The 16,812-nt window shown below is 43.3% G+C and overlaps 1 protein-coding gene across 4 annotated transcripts; it reads left to right on the plus strand.

Moving 5' to 3' along the window:
- Nucleotides 1–9,881: 9,881 nt before the first annotated feature.
- LOC125550250 (BEL1-like homeodomain protein 7) lies at nt 9,882–15,855 on the plus strand. Of its 4 annotated transcripts, none has more exons than XM_048713205.1 (6): nt 9,882–10,031; nt 11,354–11,457; nt 12,138–13,061; nt 14,060–14,436; nt 14,517–14,577; nt 14,930–15,855. In XM_048713205.1, the coding sequence occupies exons 3-6, from the start codon at nt 12,219–12,221 to the stop codon at nt 15,563–15,565; spliced, it is 1,917 nt and encodes a 638-aa protein (XP_048569162.1). In that variant the 5' UTR covers nt 9,882–10,031; nt 11,354–11,457; nt 12,138–12,218; the 3' UTR covers nt 15,566–15,855. The 4 variants fall into 4 exon arrangements, with proteins under 4 accessions (XP_048569162.1, XP_048569160.1, XP_048569161.1 ...); XM_048713203.1 differs by having other exon boundaries at nt 9,885–10,343; XM_048713204.1 differs by lacking the exon at nt 9,882–10,031 and adding an exon at nt 10,374–10,523.
- The last annotated feature ends 957 nt before the right edge of the window (nt 15,856–16,812 follow it).

Below are 16,812 nucleotides of genomic sequence, written 5' to 3' on the forward strand. Positions count from 1 at the left end.
GTTGTTGCAAGTTTTACATGGCTGCTACGGGCTAAGCAAGAACCGTTCTTACCTACACATCAAAACCACAACAATAGTTCGTCAAGTTAGTGTTGTTTTAACCTTCAACAAGGACCGGACGTAGTCACACTCCGTTCAACTAAAGTTGGAGAAACTGACACCCGCCAGCCACCTGTATGCAAAGCACGTCGGTAGAACCAGTCTCGCGTAAGCGTACGCGTAATGTCGGTCCGGGCCGCTTCAACCAACAATACCGTCGAACCAAAGTATGACATGCTGGTAAGCAGTATGAATTGTATCGCCCACAACTCACTTGTGTTCTACTTCTGCATATAACATCTACGCATAAAGCTGGCTCGGATGCCACCATTGGGGAACGTAGAAATTTCAAAAAAAATTCCTACGCACACGCAAGATCATGGTGATGCATAGCAATGAGAGGGGAGAGTATCGTCTACGTACCCTCGTAGACTGTAAGCGGAAGCGTTATGACAACGCGGTTGATGTAGTCGTACGTCTTCACGATCAACCGATCTAGCACCGAAGGTACGGCACCTCCGCGATCTGCACATGTTCAGCTCGGTGATGTACCGCGAACTCACGATCCAGTAGAGCTTCGAAGGAGAGTTTCGTCAGCACGACGGCGTGATGACGGTGATGATGATGATGATGATACCGGAATAGGGCTTCGCCTAAGCACCGCTACAATATGACCGATGTGGATTATGGTGGAGGGGGGCACCGCACACGGCTAAAAGATCAATGATCAACTTGTGTGTCCATGGGGTGCCCCTTCCCTCGTATATAAAAGAGTGGAGGAGGGGGAGGGCCGGCCCTCTACTATGGCGCGCCCTAGGGAGTCCTACTCCCACCGGGAGTAGGATTCCCCCCTTCCATGTAGTAGGAGTAGGAGCGAAGGAAAGGGAAAAGAGAAGAGAAGGAAGGAGGGGGCGCCGCCCCTCCCCCTAGTCCAATTCGGACTAGGCCATGGGGGGCGCGCAGCCTCCCCTCTCTATTTCCCCTAAAGCCCAATAAGGCACATATACTCCCCGGCGAATTCCCGTAACTCTCTGGTACTCTGATAAATACCCGAACCACTCAGAACCTTTCCGATGTTCGAATATAGCCTTCCAATGTATCAATCTTTACGTCCTGAACATTTCAAGACTCCTCGTCATGTCCCTGATCTCACCCGGGACTTCGAACAACCTTCGGTACATCATAACACATAAACTCATAATACCAATCGTCACCGAACGTTAAGCGTGCGGACCCTATGGGTTCGAGAACTATGTAGACATGACCGAGACTCATCTCCAGTCAATAACCAATAGCGGAACCTGGATGCTCATATTGCCTCCTACATATTCTACGAAGATCTTTATCGGTCAAACCGCATAACGATATATGTTGTTCCCTTTGTCATCAGTATGTTACTTGCCCGAGATTCGATCGTCGGTATCTCAATACCTAGTTCAATCTCGTTATCGGCAAGCCTCTTTACTCGTTCCATAATGCATCATCCCGCAACTAACTCATTAGTCACATTGCTTGCAAGGCTTATATTGATGTGCATTACCGAGAGGGCCTAGAGACACCTCTCCGACAATCGGAGTGACAAATCCTAATCTCGATCTATGCCAACTCAACAAGTACCATCAGAGACACATGTAGAGCACCTTTATAATCACCCAGTTACGTTGTGACGTTTGGTAGCACACAAAGTGTTCCTCCAGTATTCGGGAGTTATATAATCTCATAGTCAGAGGAACATGTATAAGTCATGAAGAAAGTAGTAGCAACAAACTTAAACGATCATCGTGCTAAGCTAACGGAATGGGTCAAGTCAATCATATCATTCTCTAATGATGTGATCCCGTTAATCAAATGATGACTCATGTCTATGGCTAGGAAACTTAACCATCTTTGATTCAACGAGCTAGTCAAGTAGAGGCATACTAGTGACACTCTGTTTGTCTATGTATTCACACATGTACTAAGTTTGCGGTTAATACAATTCTAGCATGAATAATAAACATTTATCATGATATAAGGAAATATAAATAACAACTTTATTATTGCCTCTAGGGCATATTTCCTTAAATATAATGTGTAATAACATCCCATAATGCAATAAATATCGATATAAAAGCATGATGCAAAATGGACGTATCAACTTGTTATCTGAATTATTGAATCTTGTTGTTGAATAAAAAGATGGTAGTTTCACTTAATTTAACTGAATCCAGTTGTTAAGGAAAAAATGATAGTTTCACTGAATCTTGCCGTTGAAGATGTGAAGAGAAAGATGATAGTTTCATCCTGCAGTGGTAGTTTATTCTGTGTAGTTAACTGAATTTAACTACTATTGAAGATGTCAACAAAAAGATTGTATTTTCAGCCCATGAAAGTTAATGACGGTATATATTAGGCCCATATATGTAACATGACATGGAAGCTAATGACGGTAGTGGTATATATTTTAGATCCACTTACCTTAGTTTTAAGGCCCAATGCAAACATGGTGGTTAGGTGTTAGATTGCTATCGTGTGGGTTATGACCCTTGTTCATTCTATATTATGCTAGTGTGTTATGACGAAATTATCCGTTAAATATTTAATTCTAGTTAAGATGAATGTGTTGAGTATTGTTCCTAGTTTGGGTTTGTGATATTGTGATGCAGACTAGAATATGATTACCATTCTTTGTCAAATGGGCCTCTTTTTTACTGCTAATAAAACCCACCTATCAAAAAGCCACCAACCACCCTTGGACTGTCAATATAAACCACTCCACCCTTGGAGTGTCAAATGGACGGGAAGAAGATACCTTTTTGGAGGGAATCAAATTCATAAAACCACCACAATCTTGTCCTAACTAGCAAATAACCACCACAATTCAAAACATGACACAACACACTGAATGCTATTGTTGACAGTGGAAAGAACACCGAGGAAATATTTGAGTAAGTTTTGACGTGGCAATGCGTCCATGTGGCAATGGGTGTGACAGTGCACATTAGCAACTGATGGTCCAAAGAGGGGGCACCAACGGTAGCATGCTCACTTGATCACTCTCACTCTCTCACTCCCGCTCTCACTCGATGTCGACGCTGACGCTGCTCCTCCTCGCCACTACCACGTGATGCCTTCATGGAAAGACGGAGAGGAGAGGAGCGACGACGGCCTCTAGTATACCGACATGGACATGGATTTGTGAGTAAGGCTTTCGAAGGGTTTGGGTTAGGGTTTGGATTTGGATATGTTTTTTTCCAGATCTCATTCGATCCTCGTCGGAAGGATTTGTTGGTTAATCTAGATGTTGTGAATGCAGGAGAACCCTGAGACCATTGTGGATTCCTCTTTCTTTGGGACAATAGTGTATCCGTCCATCAAATGCAAGCTTCACCTCGCTAGTGCTAAGAACCGTGTGGCATTTATGGCATAGAAAATGGGAGGAGGTTTTACGGTTGTGGTGCGCATGTAAGTAGTGATGGGCTTGTTGTTCTAGCTAGCTTATCACTTTTGCTCTGTAAATCAGTCATAGTGCACAAAATTGGATTTAGGTGCTATCGATCTTCATAGTATCGATGGTAGTTTCAGCCTGTAGGTATTTGATTAAGTGTGTACTTATATGTTTAGTTAACTTGTTATCTGAATTACTGAATCTTGTTGTTGAATACAAAGATGGTAGTTTCACTTAATTTAACTGAATCCAGTTGTTAAGGAAAAAGATGATAGTTTCACTGAATCTTGCCGTTGAAGATGTGAAGAGAAAGATGATAGTTTCGTCCTGCAGTGGTAATTTATTCTGTCTAGTTAACTGAATTTAACTACTGTTGAAGATGTCAACAAAAAGATTGTATTTTCAGCCCATGAAAGTTAAGACGGTATATATTAGGCCCATATATGTAACATGCCATGGAAGCTAATGACAGTAGTGTTAGATTTTTTAGATCCACTTATCTTAGTTTTAAGGCCCAATGCAAACATGGTGGTTAGGTGTTAGACTGCTATCGTGTGGGTTATGACCCTTGTTCATTCTATATTATGCTAGTGTGTTATGACGAAATTATCCGTTAAATATTTAATTCTAGTTAAGATGAATGTGTTGAGTATTGTTCCTAGTTTGGGTTTGTGATCTTGTGATGCAGACTAGAATATGATTACCATTCTCTGTCAAACGGGCCTCTTTTTTACTGCTAATAAAACCCGCCTATCAAACAGCCACCAACCACCCTTGGAGTGTCAATATAAACCACTCCACCCCAACCATTCTAGCCAAAACCCCTCCCCACATACCCTAGACGCCATACCACACCCAGTTGTGATGGATCCTAGTTTAGGATAAATCATTGATGAAGAGGAGGAGGATGCACCAGTGCTGAGGGCACCCACGCTGGTGACGCATAGGTGGCCGACACAGAGGGCACCGGCTAGGAGGGAGCAAAGAGTTTCGACGGGCACATGCTATTCCCTGGAGTATAGGCACATGATACGTCTCCGATGTATCTATAGTTTTTGATTATTTCATGCTATTATCATACCACTTTTACATATTTCTTGGAAATAATTTATATTATTTCTACTTGGACTAAACTAATAACCAAGTGCCAAAGGCCAGTTCCTATTTTCTATTATTTTGGGGTTTTTAGGAGAAAATTTCATGGAGCCGAAATGAACTGAAAATTTACATGTTTTTTGTGGAATATATCTGACTTTTTGGCGCAAAAATAAATGCAAGAAGAGGCCCATGGGCCTCGCAAGCCAGGGGGATGCACCTCCTAGGGCACATGGAGGTGGCTTGTGAAGAGACCGCTCTCCTTCAGGCATAAGGAAGCTAATTATGAGAAAAAATCGTGTTAAAATTTCAGCCCAGTTGGAGTTAGGGAACTCTGCTATAAAAGAAACGGTGTTCGGCCAAAAAACAAAACCAGAACATAGAAGAAACACTAGATAAAAGAGGAGGTGAAATCCAATCTCGGAGGGGATCCCGCCCTCGAGGGCCATGGAGACCAAGGACCAGAGGGGGAACCCTTCTCCCATCTAGGGGGGAGGCCAAGCAAAAATAAGAAGGAGGGGGTCTCCCTCCCCCTCTCTCACGGTGGTGCCGGAGCGCTGCAGGGGGGGGCATCATGACGATGATCTACTCCAACAACTTCGATGTCGTCATTAGCAACTTTCTCCCTCTCCATTCATTGGTGTATCCTCTGTCACCCCGCTATAATCTCTACTTGAACATGTTGCTCTATGCTATATATTATTATCCAATGATGTGTTACACCTCCATTATGTCTGAGTGGTTTTTTTTGTCCCGCGGGCTAATTGTGGCATGATATGGTTGATATGAGTTGTATATTATTATGGTGCTGTCCTATGGTGCCCGCCATGTTGTGCAAGCGTACGCGGTTCCCGTTGTAGGGTGTCGCAATATGTTAATGATTTGCTTATAGTGGGTTGCGGGAATGACTAGAAGCCTAAACCCGAGTTCTCGAGTTGTTGTATATGGTATCAAAGGGGACTTTTAACTTACTGATACGTCTCAGTCGTATCTACTTTCCGAACACGTTTGCCCTTGTTTTGGACTCTAACTTGCATGATTTGAATAGAACTAAACTGAACTGACGTTGTTTTCAGCAGAATTGCGATGGTGTTATTTTTGTGCAGAAATAAAAGTTCTCGGAATGACCTGAAAATCAACGGAGATTGTTTTTGGAATATATAAAAAATACTGGCAAAAGAATCAACGTCAGGGGGCCCACACCCTGTCCACGAGGGTGGGGGCGCGCGCCCCTGCCTCATGGGCCCCCTGATGCTCCACCGACGTCCATCCTGACTCCATATATTCATGTTCGGGGAGAAAAAAAATCAGAGAGAAGGATTCATTGCATTTTACGATACGGAGCCGCCGCCAAGCCCTAATCTCTCTCGGGAGGGCTGATCTGGAGTCTGTTCGGGGCTCCGGAGAGGGGAATCCGTCGCCATCGTCATCAACCTTCCTCCATCACCAATTTCATGATGCTCACCGCCGTGCGTGAGTAATTCCATCGTAGGCTTGTTGGACGGTGATGGGTTGGATGAGATTTATCATGCAATCGAGTTGGTTTTGTTAGGGTTTGATCCCTAGTATCCACTATGTTTTGAGATTGATGTTGCTATGACTTTGCTATGCTTAATGCTTGTCACTAGGGCCCGAGTGCCATGATTTCAGATCTGAACCTATTATGTTTTCATCAATATATGAGAGTTCTTGATCTTATCTTGCAAGTCTATAGTCACCTATTATGTGTTATGATCTGTTAACCCCGAAGTGACAATAATCGGGATACTTACCGATGATGACCGTAGTTTGAGGAGTTCATGTATTCACTATGTGTCAATGCTTTGTTCCGGTTCTCTATTAAAAGGAGCCCTTAATATCCCTAGTTTCCAATAGGACCCCACTGCCACGGGAGGGTAGGACAAAAGATGTCGTGCAAGTTCTTTTCCATAAGCACGTATGACTATATTCGGAATACATGCCTACATTACATTGATGAACTGGAGCTAGTTCTGTGTCACCCTATGTTATAACTGTTGCATGATTGATCGCATCCGACATAATTATCCATCACTGATCCATTGCCTACGAGCTTTTCATATAATGTTCTTTGCTTATTTATTTTTCCGTTACTATTGTTACAATCACTATAAAACCAAAACTGCTACCGTTACTTTTACCACTGTTACCACTACTATCATATTACTTTGCTACTAAACACTTTGCTGCAGATATTAAGTTTACAGGTGTGGTTGAATTTACAACTCAGCTGCTAATACTTGAGAATATTCTTTGGCTCCCCTTATGTCGAATCAATAAATTTGTGTTGAATACTCCACCCTCGAAGTGATCCCCTATACTTGTGGGTTATCACTTACTGCTACGGTTGGGTTTTACCTTAATGAATCTTTAGTAATTGCGGATGCTTGCTAGAGTTTCAATCATAAGAACATGTGATCCAAGTACGAAAAGTATGTTAGCTTAAGCCTCTCCCTCATAAGTGTGATGAGTATCACTATCGTGTCATATTCAATTGCCTAGGGACAAAACTTTTCTCATTGATCTTCAAAAACCTTTACTTTATTGTTCTTTTATTAAAATTTGAAACAACAACTAACTCTTTATTATCTTGCAAAGCTATCTTTCTATTCTCGCAAACTACTTATTTCTTGTTCTAGGTAAAGCGGACGTTAGTGTGCGTAGAGTTGTATCGGTGGTCGATAGAACTTGAGAGAATATTAATTCTACATTTAGCTCCTCGTTGGGTTCGACACTCTTATTTATTGTAAATTCTACAACTAATCCCATATACTTGTGGGTTATTAGCGCAACTCTCAGATATGATCTCAGGGCTCTTTAATGAAGCAGAGTATGAGCAGTGCTTTCCAATGACCGCACTCATACCTATGACCAGATCTTCCAGTGGGCGAGAAGGCAGACAAGCCTAGCTCCACATCCAACTACAAGGTGGCATTGGACCAATTTCCTTTACCTCTGACGATGTTTGTATGAATCTTCTATTCAACTGTCTCTGAATTCAGTTACCTCCGATGTTAGTCAATTATCTGTGATGTACCATAATATGTGATGTATCACACTTTGCTCACGAGTCTGAATTTGTTTGTCAATTATCTTTAATGTATCACGCATGATGAATGTGTTGGTGTTTTGGCAAACCAATTAGATCATTGTATTGGTAAATTATGGCCTAACAACACAATCCAATCTTCTATTTGTTTGAATTTGTGCATCTTCTGGTGTAACAGACATCAAACATCTTGTAGTCTAATGTCATTATTCTAAAGCAAATGGCTAGACCCAAATCATAACAACATGATCACAACATTCTCACTTCAAACATCTAAGAACAAATACCAGAATCACCACAGCACGATCACCTACATTATCAATAACTAGCAACTTGCAGCTCACAGTATCAGCAACAATAGTAAACAACATGCCCATAAGCCTTGTTGGATGATACACCCTTTCCTTGCCCATAAGTCTCAATTTTATGATAACAAAAAGGTCTTCTCATGATTTTCTTCTCATCCTCTCTCCTATATCTCCATTAAGTGAAGTTCCTCGATTGGTAGAAATCAGCAAAACATAAATGCAAGCAAATCCGCATGTATAACTAAAACATACTAATTTATGAACTAAAACAATGCACTGCATCCACTCCCAAATCTATATTTCAGACTAGTATGGGGGCTGTCAATTGTCTCGTTTAGACTAAAATATGTCTGGACTAGTTCATACTAAAATATGAACTAATACAGTCCACAACACCCACTCCCAAATATACAATTTAGACTAATTGTTCAATAATTCGTTGAATCAACACACACATCGCTCTCAATGCACCCAATCGACACTTCCCTAACCCTAAGTTCCAAACTGACCACAAACCCTAATTCCCACACAAACACAAACCATAATACCCAAATCCTAGGTCTAAACCTAATTTCTAAATAGAATGAGATATAAGTGAAACAACTCCTCCTACTGGTGAGTGCCACCGCAGCCGTGCTTCAGCAGTGGTGACAAGGAATGGAGATGTTGTTACCACAACAATTGCCCTTGTTGCCGTCGTGGTGTGTCGTGCCCCCTCCCCCATCGCCATCGGCATGGTGGGCTGTTATGCCCCCTCTACCGCTGACAAGGGGAGGAGAATGACGGGGGAGAGAGTGAGCCAACCCCACGCCTCAGACCGAGAGTGCCGCCCTGATCGATCCGTTAACGATCATTAATGCTTGCCGTCACACCCGTCGCCAAGCTTTGCCACGTCAAAACTCACTCAAAAGTTTCGTCGGTGTTTTTACCACTATCAAAGATAATGCGTTTTGTCAGGTTTTGAATTCCGACATTTTTTCTAATTAGGATATGAATGTGGTGGTTTTATGCATTTCATTCTTTTGGAGATGATGGGTCGAAGAAAGCTCTTCTGCATGATGACCGCTATGTATTGATGTATTGAGATATTCATGTTGTAGCTTGTGGCAAGTGTAAGCCAACTATATCTTATATTCTCTTCTATTCAATTGAGGTACTTTTTAATGATGTTCACCTTGCTATGTGTCGCGATATTCGTTTCTACCCCCATCGAGATTTTCAAGTCTGGATCGGGCTAGAGCCGCATGTTAGGCGTTACAGGGCGGGGTTTGTACCCCTAAGACAACAAACCAAGTCACATGATCTTATATATCCGATGCCATCTCGCATGCATACCCTTCATGACCATCCTTTACAACCGCAAGAATAATCCGTCGGAGAAAGGGGCGTGCAATACAACACAACCACCTCGCTAACCATCCGAGTAGCCATGTCACAAACTCACCCCTATTTCATACTCCCCAATAAAACCCTCTCCCGTGAACCAATCCACGGCTGGATGGTAATGAGGACAGCGGTAACCCTAGCCCACGAGGGTTCAAATCCCGGTGTTCGCATTGTTCCCGTCGAGTACGAGACGCCTGTGATGACTTCGTCAACCTCAACATGACATGCCTCTGCATCTGCACCGCATTCTAAAAATAAATAAAAACAAAACCCTCTCCCAATAAATCAGTTTTAGACTTTGTGTCACATCCCATAATCCCAGCAATAATGATAAGCCAGACCCAGCACAGCCTGACACAACATCACATAATTAAAACCATAAACAAGCTCCACGATACATCAAATCAAATCAACACGCGTTACGGTGGATGGAACAACGAGAAAAGCACCTCGAAGGAGGCCGTGGTGGTGGTGGTGGTGGTGGACGCACCGCCAAACAAACAAGCAAACCAAATGCCTCCCCAACAGCTCCCGGTTTGGATTAAAGCCTAAACCCGCCCCCGAACGCCCCCCACCCCACCCCACCCCACCCAATTATCCATCCCGTCCCGTCCCATCCTCCGCTAACAGCAGCAGCAATAAAGAACGCCGAGAAAGAAAAAGAGGGAAATTTTCCGGCCGGAGCCCTCCTCCGCATTATCATATGCTGGTATAACAGTCGTTAGTGGTTGGTGCCCGCTTTGTTTACCCATTTGTTTTTTGGGCCCGAGAAGAAGCAGCAGCGGAAGGTTGAAGAAGCAGCAGCAGCGGCCAAGATTATTGTAATCCCGGGTGGGAGGGATCTGATTTTGTCCCCGTGCCGGAGGAGAGAGAGAGAGAGAGGGAGGAGCAAAGATTCACCGATTTTCTTTCTCCTCTCCGCCGCTGTCTCTCTCCCCTCCCGCTATCCCCAGCCAAGATCGGCTTGCGGGGCTCGTGACAGCAATCCCTCTGCCGGCCGCTGCCTGCCCCCCGCCCTCAGGTCACCCTCCCTTTCCCCAATATTCTATCCCCCTCTCCGCATCATTGCCCCCCCCTCCGCTGGCCGCGGTGGCGGCGGCGGCGGCAGGGGCGGAAATTCCTTGCGCATGTTCGCGTGATTTTGCTGCTCTGGTTCTTGCTGCTGCTTCTTCGCTTCGGGGAATTGGGGTGTCTGATCTGAGTGGGTGCAACTGCAACTGCAACCGATCCTTTTTGTTTATCTTTTTTCTTTCCGTGTGGTGCTGCTGTTATCGGCTCCAATGATTGGTTGGTGAGCTTTTCTTGGCTTTTGAGTGCGGGGATAGGTATGTGGCTAGCTAGCCTCTCTGAATTGCGAGGCCTCTTCTTGGTGTTTCTGCCTGGGTTCTTCAGTTCAGGAGCTGGGAGAGATTAGGAGCCTTGGCTGTGGATTTTAGTGCAGCCTAGAGTTGGGATTCTTGAGGAACTGAAGGTATTGGGGGTTTTGGCCTCAAGTTCTTGGTTCCCCTGTTTTTGATGCCTCAAGAAATTACCCCCTCTTCACCTCTTTGGTATGGAATTCTTGGGTATCCTCTTAGAATTCTGTGTTTCATATGCGGTCTTGGTACCTCAATCTGAGTTTCTAGTTGCTTCCCCTCCCCCAGCTACCAGTAGAGCTGGCTTTTGGGCTTGGTTACAGTGGGAACCCTTCCATCTTTGCTTGCTGATCCTTGAATCTTTGTTTCATTGGATGCCCTGATGAAACCCATGCTCTTATTTTTCGTCTCTTGTTTTGCTGTATCTTGTAGTGCAGCATTTATCTGTGCAAGGGAACTCTTAGCTCTTGTCATCAGAATTTTAAGTTATTATATTCATCTTTTGCGTGTGACAACTGACAACAAGGCTGTGCCTTGGACATTGCTCCTGGCTCACCACTCCCACCTCTGTCGTATCATTGAAAATTACATAAAATCCGAGCTGCAAACAAGTAGTATGAAAGTAGTTTCTATCTAGCTAGCCATCTGATGCCATTTCATTCATCTCTTCTTCCAGAATCATCCTGAATCATCGGTGCACGCCCGTATCTTCGGTGGTTGCCGCTGAGCTGGTGAAGGAGTCCTGCGCAGGCCTCGGTCATCAATGATTGATCAGACAAGGTATTGCCGGCCAGCACATAATCGTATTTCATTCAAGAACAGGCAAAATAACAATATTTTCTTCAGAAACACAAAATAATCCGTGCTTTTGCAGTTTTGTGTTTGTATGTGTGGTATAGAGGCCGGCCGTGTTATCTGGTTTGGTGGTTCCTTCGGGTGGCTTTGGCCCCTTTGGATGCTTGTGTTATTCTGGTGAAACATAAGGAATTTCCCACCACATTCTCACCGTCTTGGTGAGGAAGGTGCAAACGGCCAAGAACCTAGCTGAGCTGAGCTCATAGATGGCGGACCACCTGTACCTTTAGCCTGCAAACAAGCATCTTGCACTGTCACCTTGCATTGTCTTGTTTCCTGAGCATTGGTGTCTGTTTCTTCCATGGTACAAATGTGAAAAACAAAAATGGAACACAACGGTGGTAACTGCTGCCAAAGAGTACAAATGTGAGGCTCTGGGCTTAAATCACTCGTGATGGCTACTGTGTGTGTGTGTGTGTGTGTGTGTATCTTGTGCCCTTGCAGAAGAGACAGGGCCTGAGTTTTTTTTTTCTGGAAAGAAAGAGATAAGGAATTACTATTGGTTGCATCCTCTCTTACTGTTTGAGGATAGAAGCACTTCCTTTTTGAGTTGGTTATTCTTCTTCAGTGTTATGCTCAACCCTTCCTTTTTTTCCCATTTGCAGGCAGGTCAATTAGAATCTTGATTGGGTTGACTTCACAAGTGGCATGCAGTTGCTTCATAAGTGAGCAGTCAAAGTTGTGGCATGTCTAATTATTACTCAAGCCCGGGTGACGAAAGGGACCCGCAAACCATGTACTCACCAGACACGGGAAATGCGTCGTATCCCGTGCCGTCAGCCCTGGGGAACTTGCTCTATTCAAACAATGCATCTTCTGGACCATATACGGAATTCAGTGGCATTATCCAGCCTCAGCAAAATTTCATGGAGCTGCATGGCCATCCTTCAGAACATTCATCATCAAGGGAACCTCCTAACATGGTCACCTCGCTCACAGAGCAAAGCTCCTTTGCTCCTGTCAAAGATATGAGGAATGAGATGTTAATGCATTTCATGGATGGTGCACAGAGTGGTGGTGGTGGTGGTGATCTCATCCACAATGATGCCCATAGCAGTGCACAGCTTGATTTCGGCTTGTTGAACAACCCCAGTTCGGCGAGTGTTCCATCAGCACCAGGCCAAGGATTGTCTCTGAGCCTCAACACACATATCCTGGCACCTTCATACCCATACTGGTCCCCAAAGCCAGACTTGCTGACAACCCAATCTTACCAGGGTGATGAAAATGGAATGAAGAATATGCAGTCGGAGGCCTCACGGGCAATCAGGAATTCAAAGTATCTAAAAGCAGCACAAGAATTGCTTGATGAGATCGTCAGTGTTTGGAAGAGTATAAAGCAGAACGCGCAGAAAGAGAAGGCTGAAGCAGGAAAAATGGATGGCAAAGACGCCGATGAGGTGTTGAAAAGTGAGGGGGTATCTTCCAACCCACAGGAGTCTACTGCCAATGCGGAAGCTGAGATTTCTGCGGCTGAGAAACAAGAGCTCCAGAATAAGATGGCGAAACTATTGGCCATGCTGGATGAGGTTTGTTAGTCACCACCACCATATTTACTATCGAAATCAAACTGAAATGCCACGAAGATTTACCTTTGCTTGACTAATCACTGTAGCTGTAATTCTCATGAAGATCCACAGACTCATTTGTGAACGATTAAGTTCAAATATACCATATGAACAAACTTAATTTTTGTACTCCAGTCTAAAGTTCCATAGAAAAAAAATCTTTATTTGGTGATGGTTGCAGTTCAGAGTTTCTTTCTTTTTCTCAAGAAAACGGAGCTCAGAGTTTCTCATATCTCAGAAGTCAACTGCATTGTCCTATCTTTGTTCTTAGAAAAGGTAGTCGTTGGGATTGGAATCCCAGCCAATTAAGGGGCATGGACTTAATATTGACTGGAGTAACATAAATGGGTCATGATCCAAAGTTCATTCAGAATGGTTGGTTTCTAACTAGAAATTCATACATGGGCTCCTTGAAAAAGTCAGGAGAGATGGTTCAACGGTTTCTAGGCGGGTCGAGGCTTCTTAAGAAAGCTTAGCTGCCTATATACCAACATATAACAAGGCTTAAGCTTGTGCATGCAAGTTTTTAGCTAAAGAACCTCCAAGGAAGCACTAAGCATAGTTGGAGTAGGAACTGCGACATATATCTAATTACTATGTGCTGATTAATTAGATCACCACAAAGTTCAGAAGAAAGTCATGTTAACAATCCTATTAAAATGTCAAGTGGGCGGGAACGTAAAAGGTACATCTCTCAGGAGCTGTCAGGAAGAATGGTATTTGTTGGTAAAGTTTTGGTATCTAAATCCGATTTAAACTAAATACAGAAACTTTGCTGAGAAATAATACTCTTTCAAAAAGGCACTCAGCAAGACAGATTTGTCCTTAACACGGGCTAAACAGGGATAATGGCTTAACTGGCAACCTGAATGCGGTTTTCTTATTTTTCAGTTAGTAGTTAGTACTACACATCACATCCTAAATGAACTATTCTGAACACCAAGCTATTTTTTTTTCAGGTTGACCGAAAGTACAAGCATTATTTCCATCAAATGCAAATTGTAGTGTCGTCTTTCGATATGATTGCTGGGTCTGGAGCTGCCAAACCTTATACTGCAGTTGCCCTTCAGACAATATCGCGGCACTTCCGATGTCTGAAGGATGCTATCAACGACCAGGTTAATGTTATCCGAAAGAAACTGGGAGAGGAGGATAGTTCATCGGGCAGAGAGGGCAAGTTAACTCGCCTCCGTTACATCGATCAGCAGTTAAGGCAACAACGAGCTTTCCAACAGTATGGTATGTTACAGCAAAATGCCTGGAGGCCACAGAGGGGACTGCCTGAAAACTCAGTTTCAATTCTTCGTGCTTGGCTGTTTGAACACTTCCTTCACCCGTAAGTTGCTTATTTCTCATATAATTATCGCCACTTGCCCCTTTTCGCTTTTGTTCTGATGACAGTTATTTTTTTTCCAGGTATCCAAAAGATTCAGAAAAGCTAATGCTAGCGAGGCAAACTGGTTTAACAAGAAGTCAGGTATTTATGATCTTACCAAGAATTACCACACTAAATTTGTTATCAATGATTGGTATGCCTTGTTAGTACTAAAATCAATGCGCACAAATAGGGGTACGTAACTCATCTTGGTAATATCCAAGTGGTGCAAATTCTGAATCATGCTGCAGGGTTACTACTCTACTAGCATGTATGTCGATAACCTGCAAATAGGAAAAATTATATTTGTTAAGTTCTCCATCAATAAACAACTTGTATTCTAGGAGAATTGGATATTTGGCTTCGAAAGTGTGCAAATGACTTCTGGAAGACTTTGCATTCTGTGAAATGAAATCGGTTTGCTGAACTTACTTTACATCCTTCATTGTCCTAGATTTCGAACTGGTTCATCAATGCCCGTGTTCGCCTGTGGAAACCGATGATCGAAGACATGTATAAAGAAGAGACCGGGGAGGCAGAGCTCGACTCAAACTCCTCCTCGGACAACTTACCAAGAAGCAAGGACAAAATGGCGTCTTGTGAAGACAAGGAAGATCTGAAATGCTCCATGAGCCAGGGCCAGGCTTACCAAACCAGTGAATTCAAAGCCAACATGGAGATGGCGGGTCTCACCGGAGCGCCGTCCAGCTTCCACAATGAGGCAAACTCCGACGACGGCTTCATGAACCTGCTGTTGAAGGACCAAAGACCGGGCGAGGCTGACGGCAGTCTCCTCCACGGCGACGAGAGCGCGCGCTTCATGGCCTACCATTTGGCAGAGCTCGGGGGATATCAGAACAGCAATGTGTCGTTGACGCTAGGATTGCAGCACACCGAGAACAGCCTCTCAGCTCCGAACGCTCACCGGCCAGGATTCACCGCCGCCGGGGAAGAGGACATCTACAACACCACCGCGGCTCATCCCGGCGGTGGCGCTGCCGTGGCCTCTTCGGACTACGAGTCGACGAACCAGCTAGATCAACGGCAGCAGTTTGAGCCGTCGCCCCTGCTGCATGATTTCGTGGCCTGAATGAACTGAAACGCTCGTCGGTGAACATTGGATGGAGATGGATTATTTTGTAATTTGTAGGGCCATGATAATAACGTGCCTGGAAAAGCATGGAAATTGTAGCTGTAGTTGCATTTGGTATAGAAGAGAGGGGGTATAGCATGAAATGTATTATAAATTTGTGGGGGTGGGGGTGGGGGTGGGGTAAATAATTTTTGTAAAGATGAATGGAATGGGTTATACGTGTAAAAGGTTATGACTGGAGACGAACCATCCTGTAAAAATGTTACGGTAACGGATACTTCTGGTCAGTTATCTGTTGTGCAGCAGGTGGTTGAACCAAAAAACAGAAGGAAAAACCTGTAAAAATGCACTGGAGGGAACGCTTCAGATTGTGTCTCTGTCTCAGAGCATTTCCAACCGGAGCAGCCCCGTACAGGCCGGCATATGCCAGTTTGGAAACAGTTTGGAAAAATGGTAATATCATCTGTGGTGCTTGAACTTTGACACGGATGTTCACTTTAGTATCTAAACTTGAAAAATATGTCAAACTTTTAGTGTCTGAACTTAAAAAATATGTCAAACTGGTTCTAAAACTTGACATGAACACGGTGTTAATCCCATTTGAAAACATAAATTACGCTGATATGGCACCGTATTTGGCTGATGTGGCATGGGTCGACTTCTAGCAACGAATCAGGATTTTAGTTAAGTACTACTAGTGGGTCCTGCCTGTCAGTAGAGAAGGAAAGTTGAAATGAAAAATGGTACGTACCTGAAGTGTGCGAGAGACTTGTGCTAGCCACTCTAACACAGAGCTTTATGAGATAACAAAGGCCCCTTAGTCTAGTGCGAAATACAAAGCTTGTGCTACTTAAATGGGTTGCACTCAGTACGGCCCATTTAGTGTATGCTAATTTAAAAAGTAAACTGTAAAAAGTCTATAACTCATAATCACAGTAATACAAATAAAGTTCAACTATTCATGCGGTATTAATAATTATAAATGTTATACATTAAACTAAAATAACTAACTTTTAAAAAGTGTTCATGTAATTAATAATATTCATGTATTATTTTAGAAACATTCATATAATTGAAATAATATATATTAATTATAAAGATGTTGGTATAATATTAAATATTGCAAATATTTTTAACGTTACAGTTCATAAATATAATTTTAGTTATACAAACAATTTAAGATTTTTGTACAGTATTAAATATTGCAAATGTTTTTAACATTATAGTTCATAAATATAGTTTTA

The sequence above is a fragment of the Triticum urartu genome, chromosome 4, assembly GCF_003073215.2.
Source record: "Triticum urartu cultivar G1812 chromosome 4, Tu2.1, whole genome shotgun sequence".
Taxonomy (NCBI): Eukaryota; Viridiplantae; Streptophyta; class Magnoliopsida; order Poales; family Poaceae; genus Triticum; species Triticum urartu.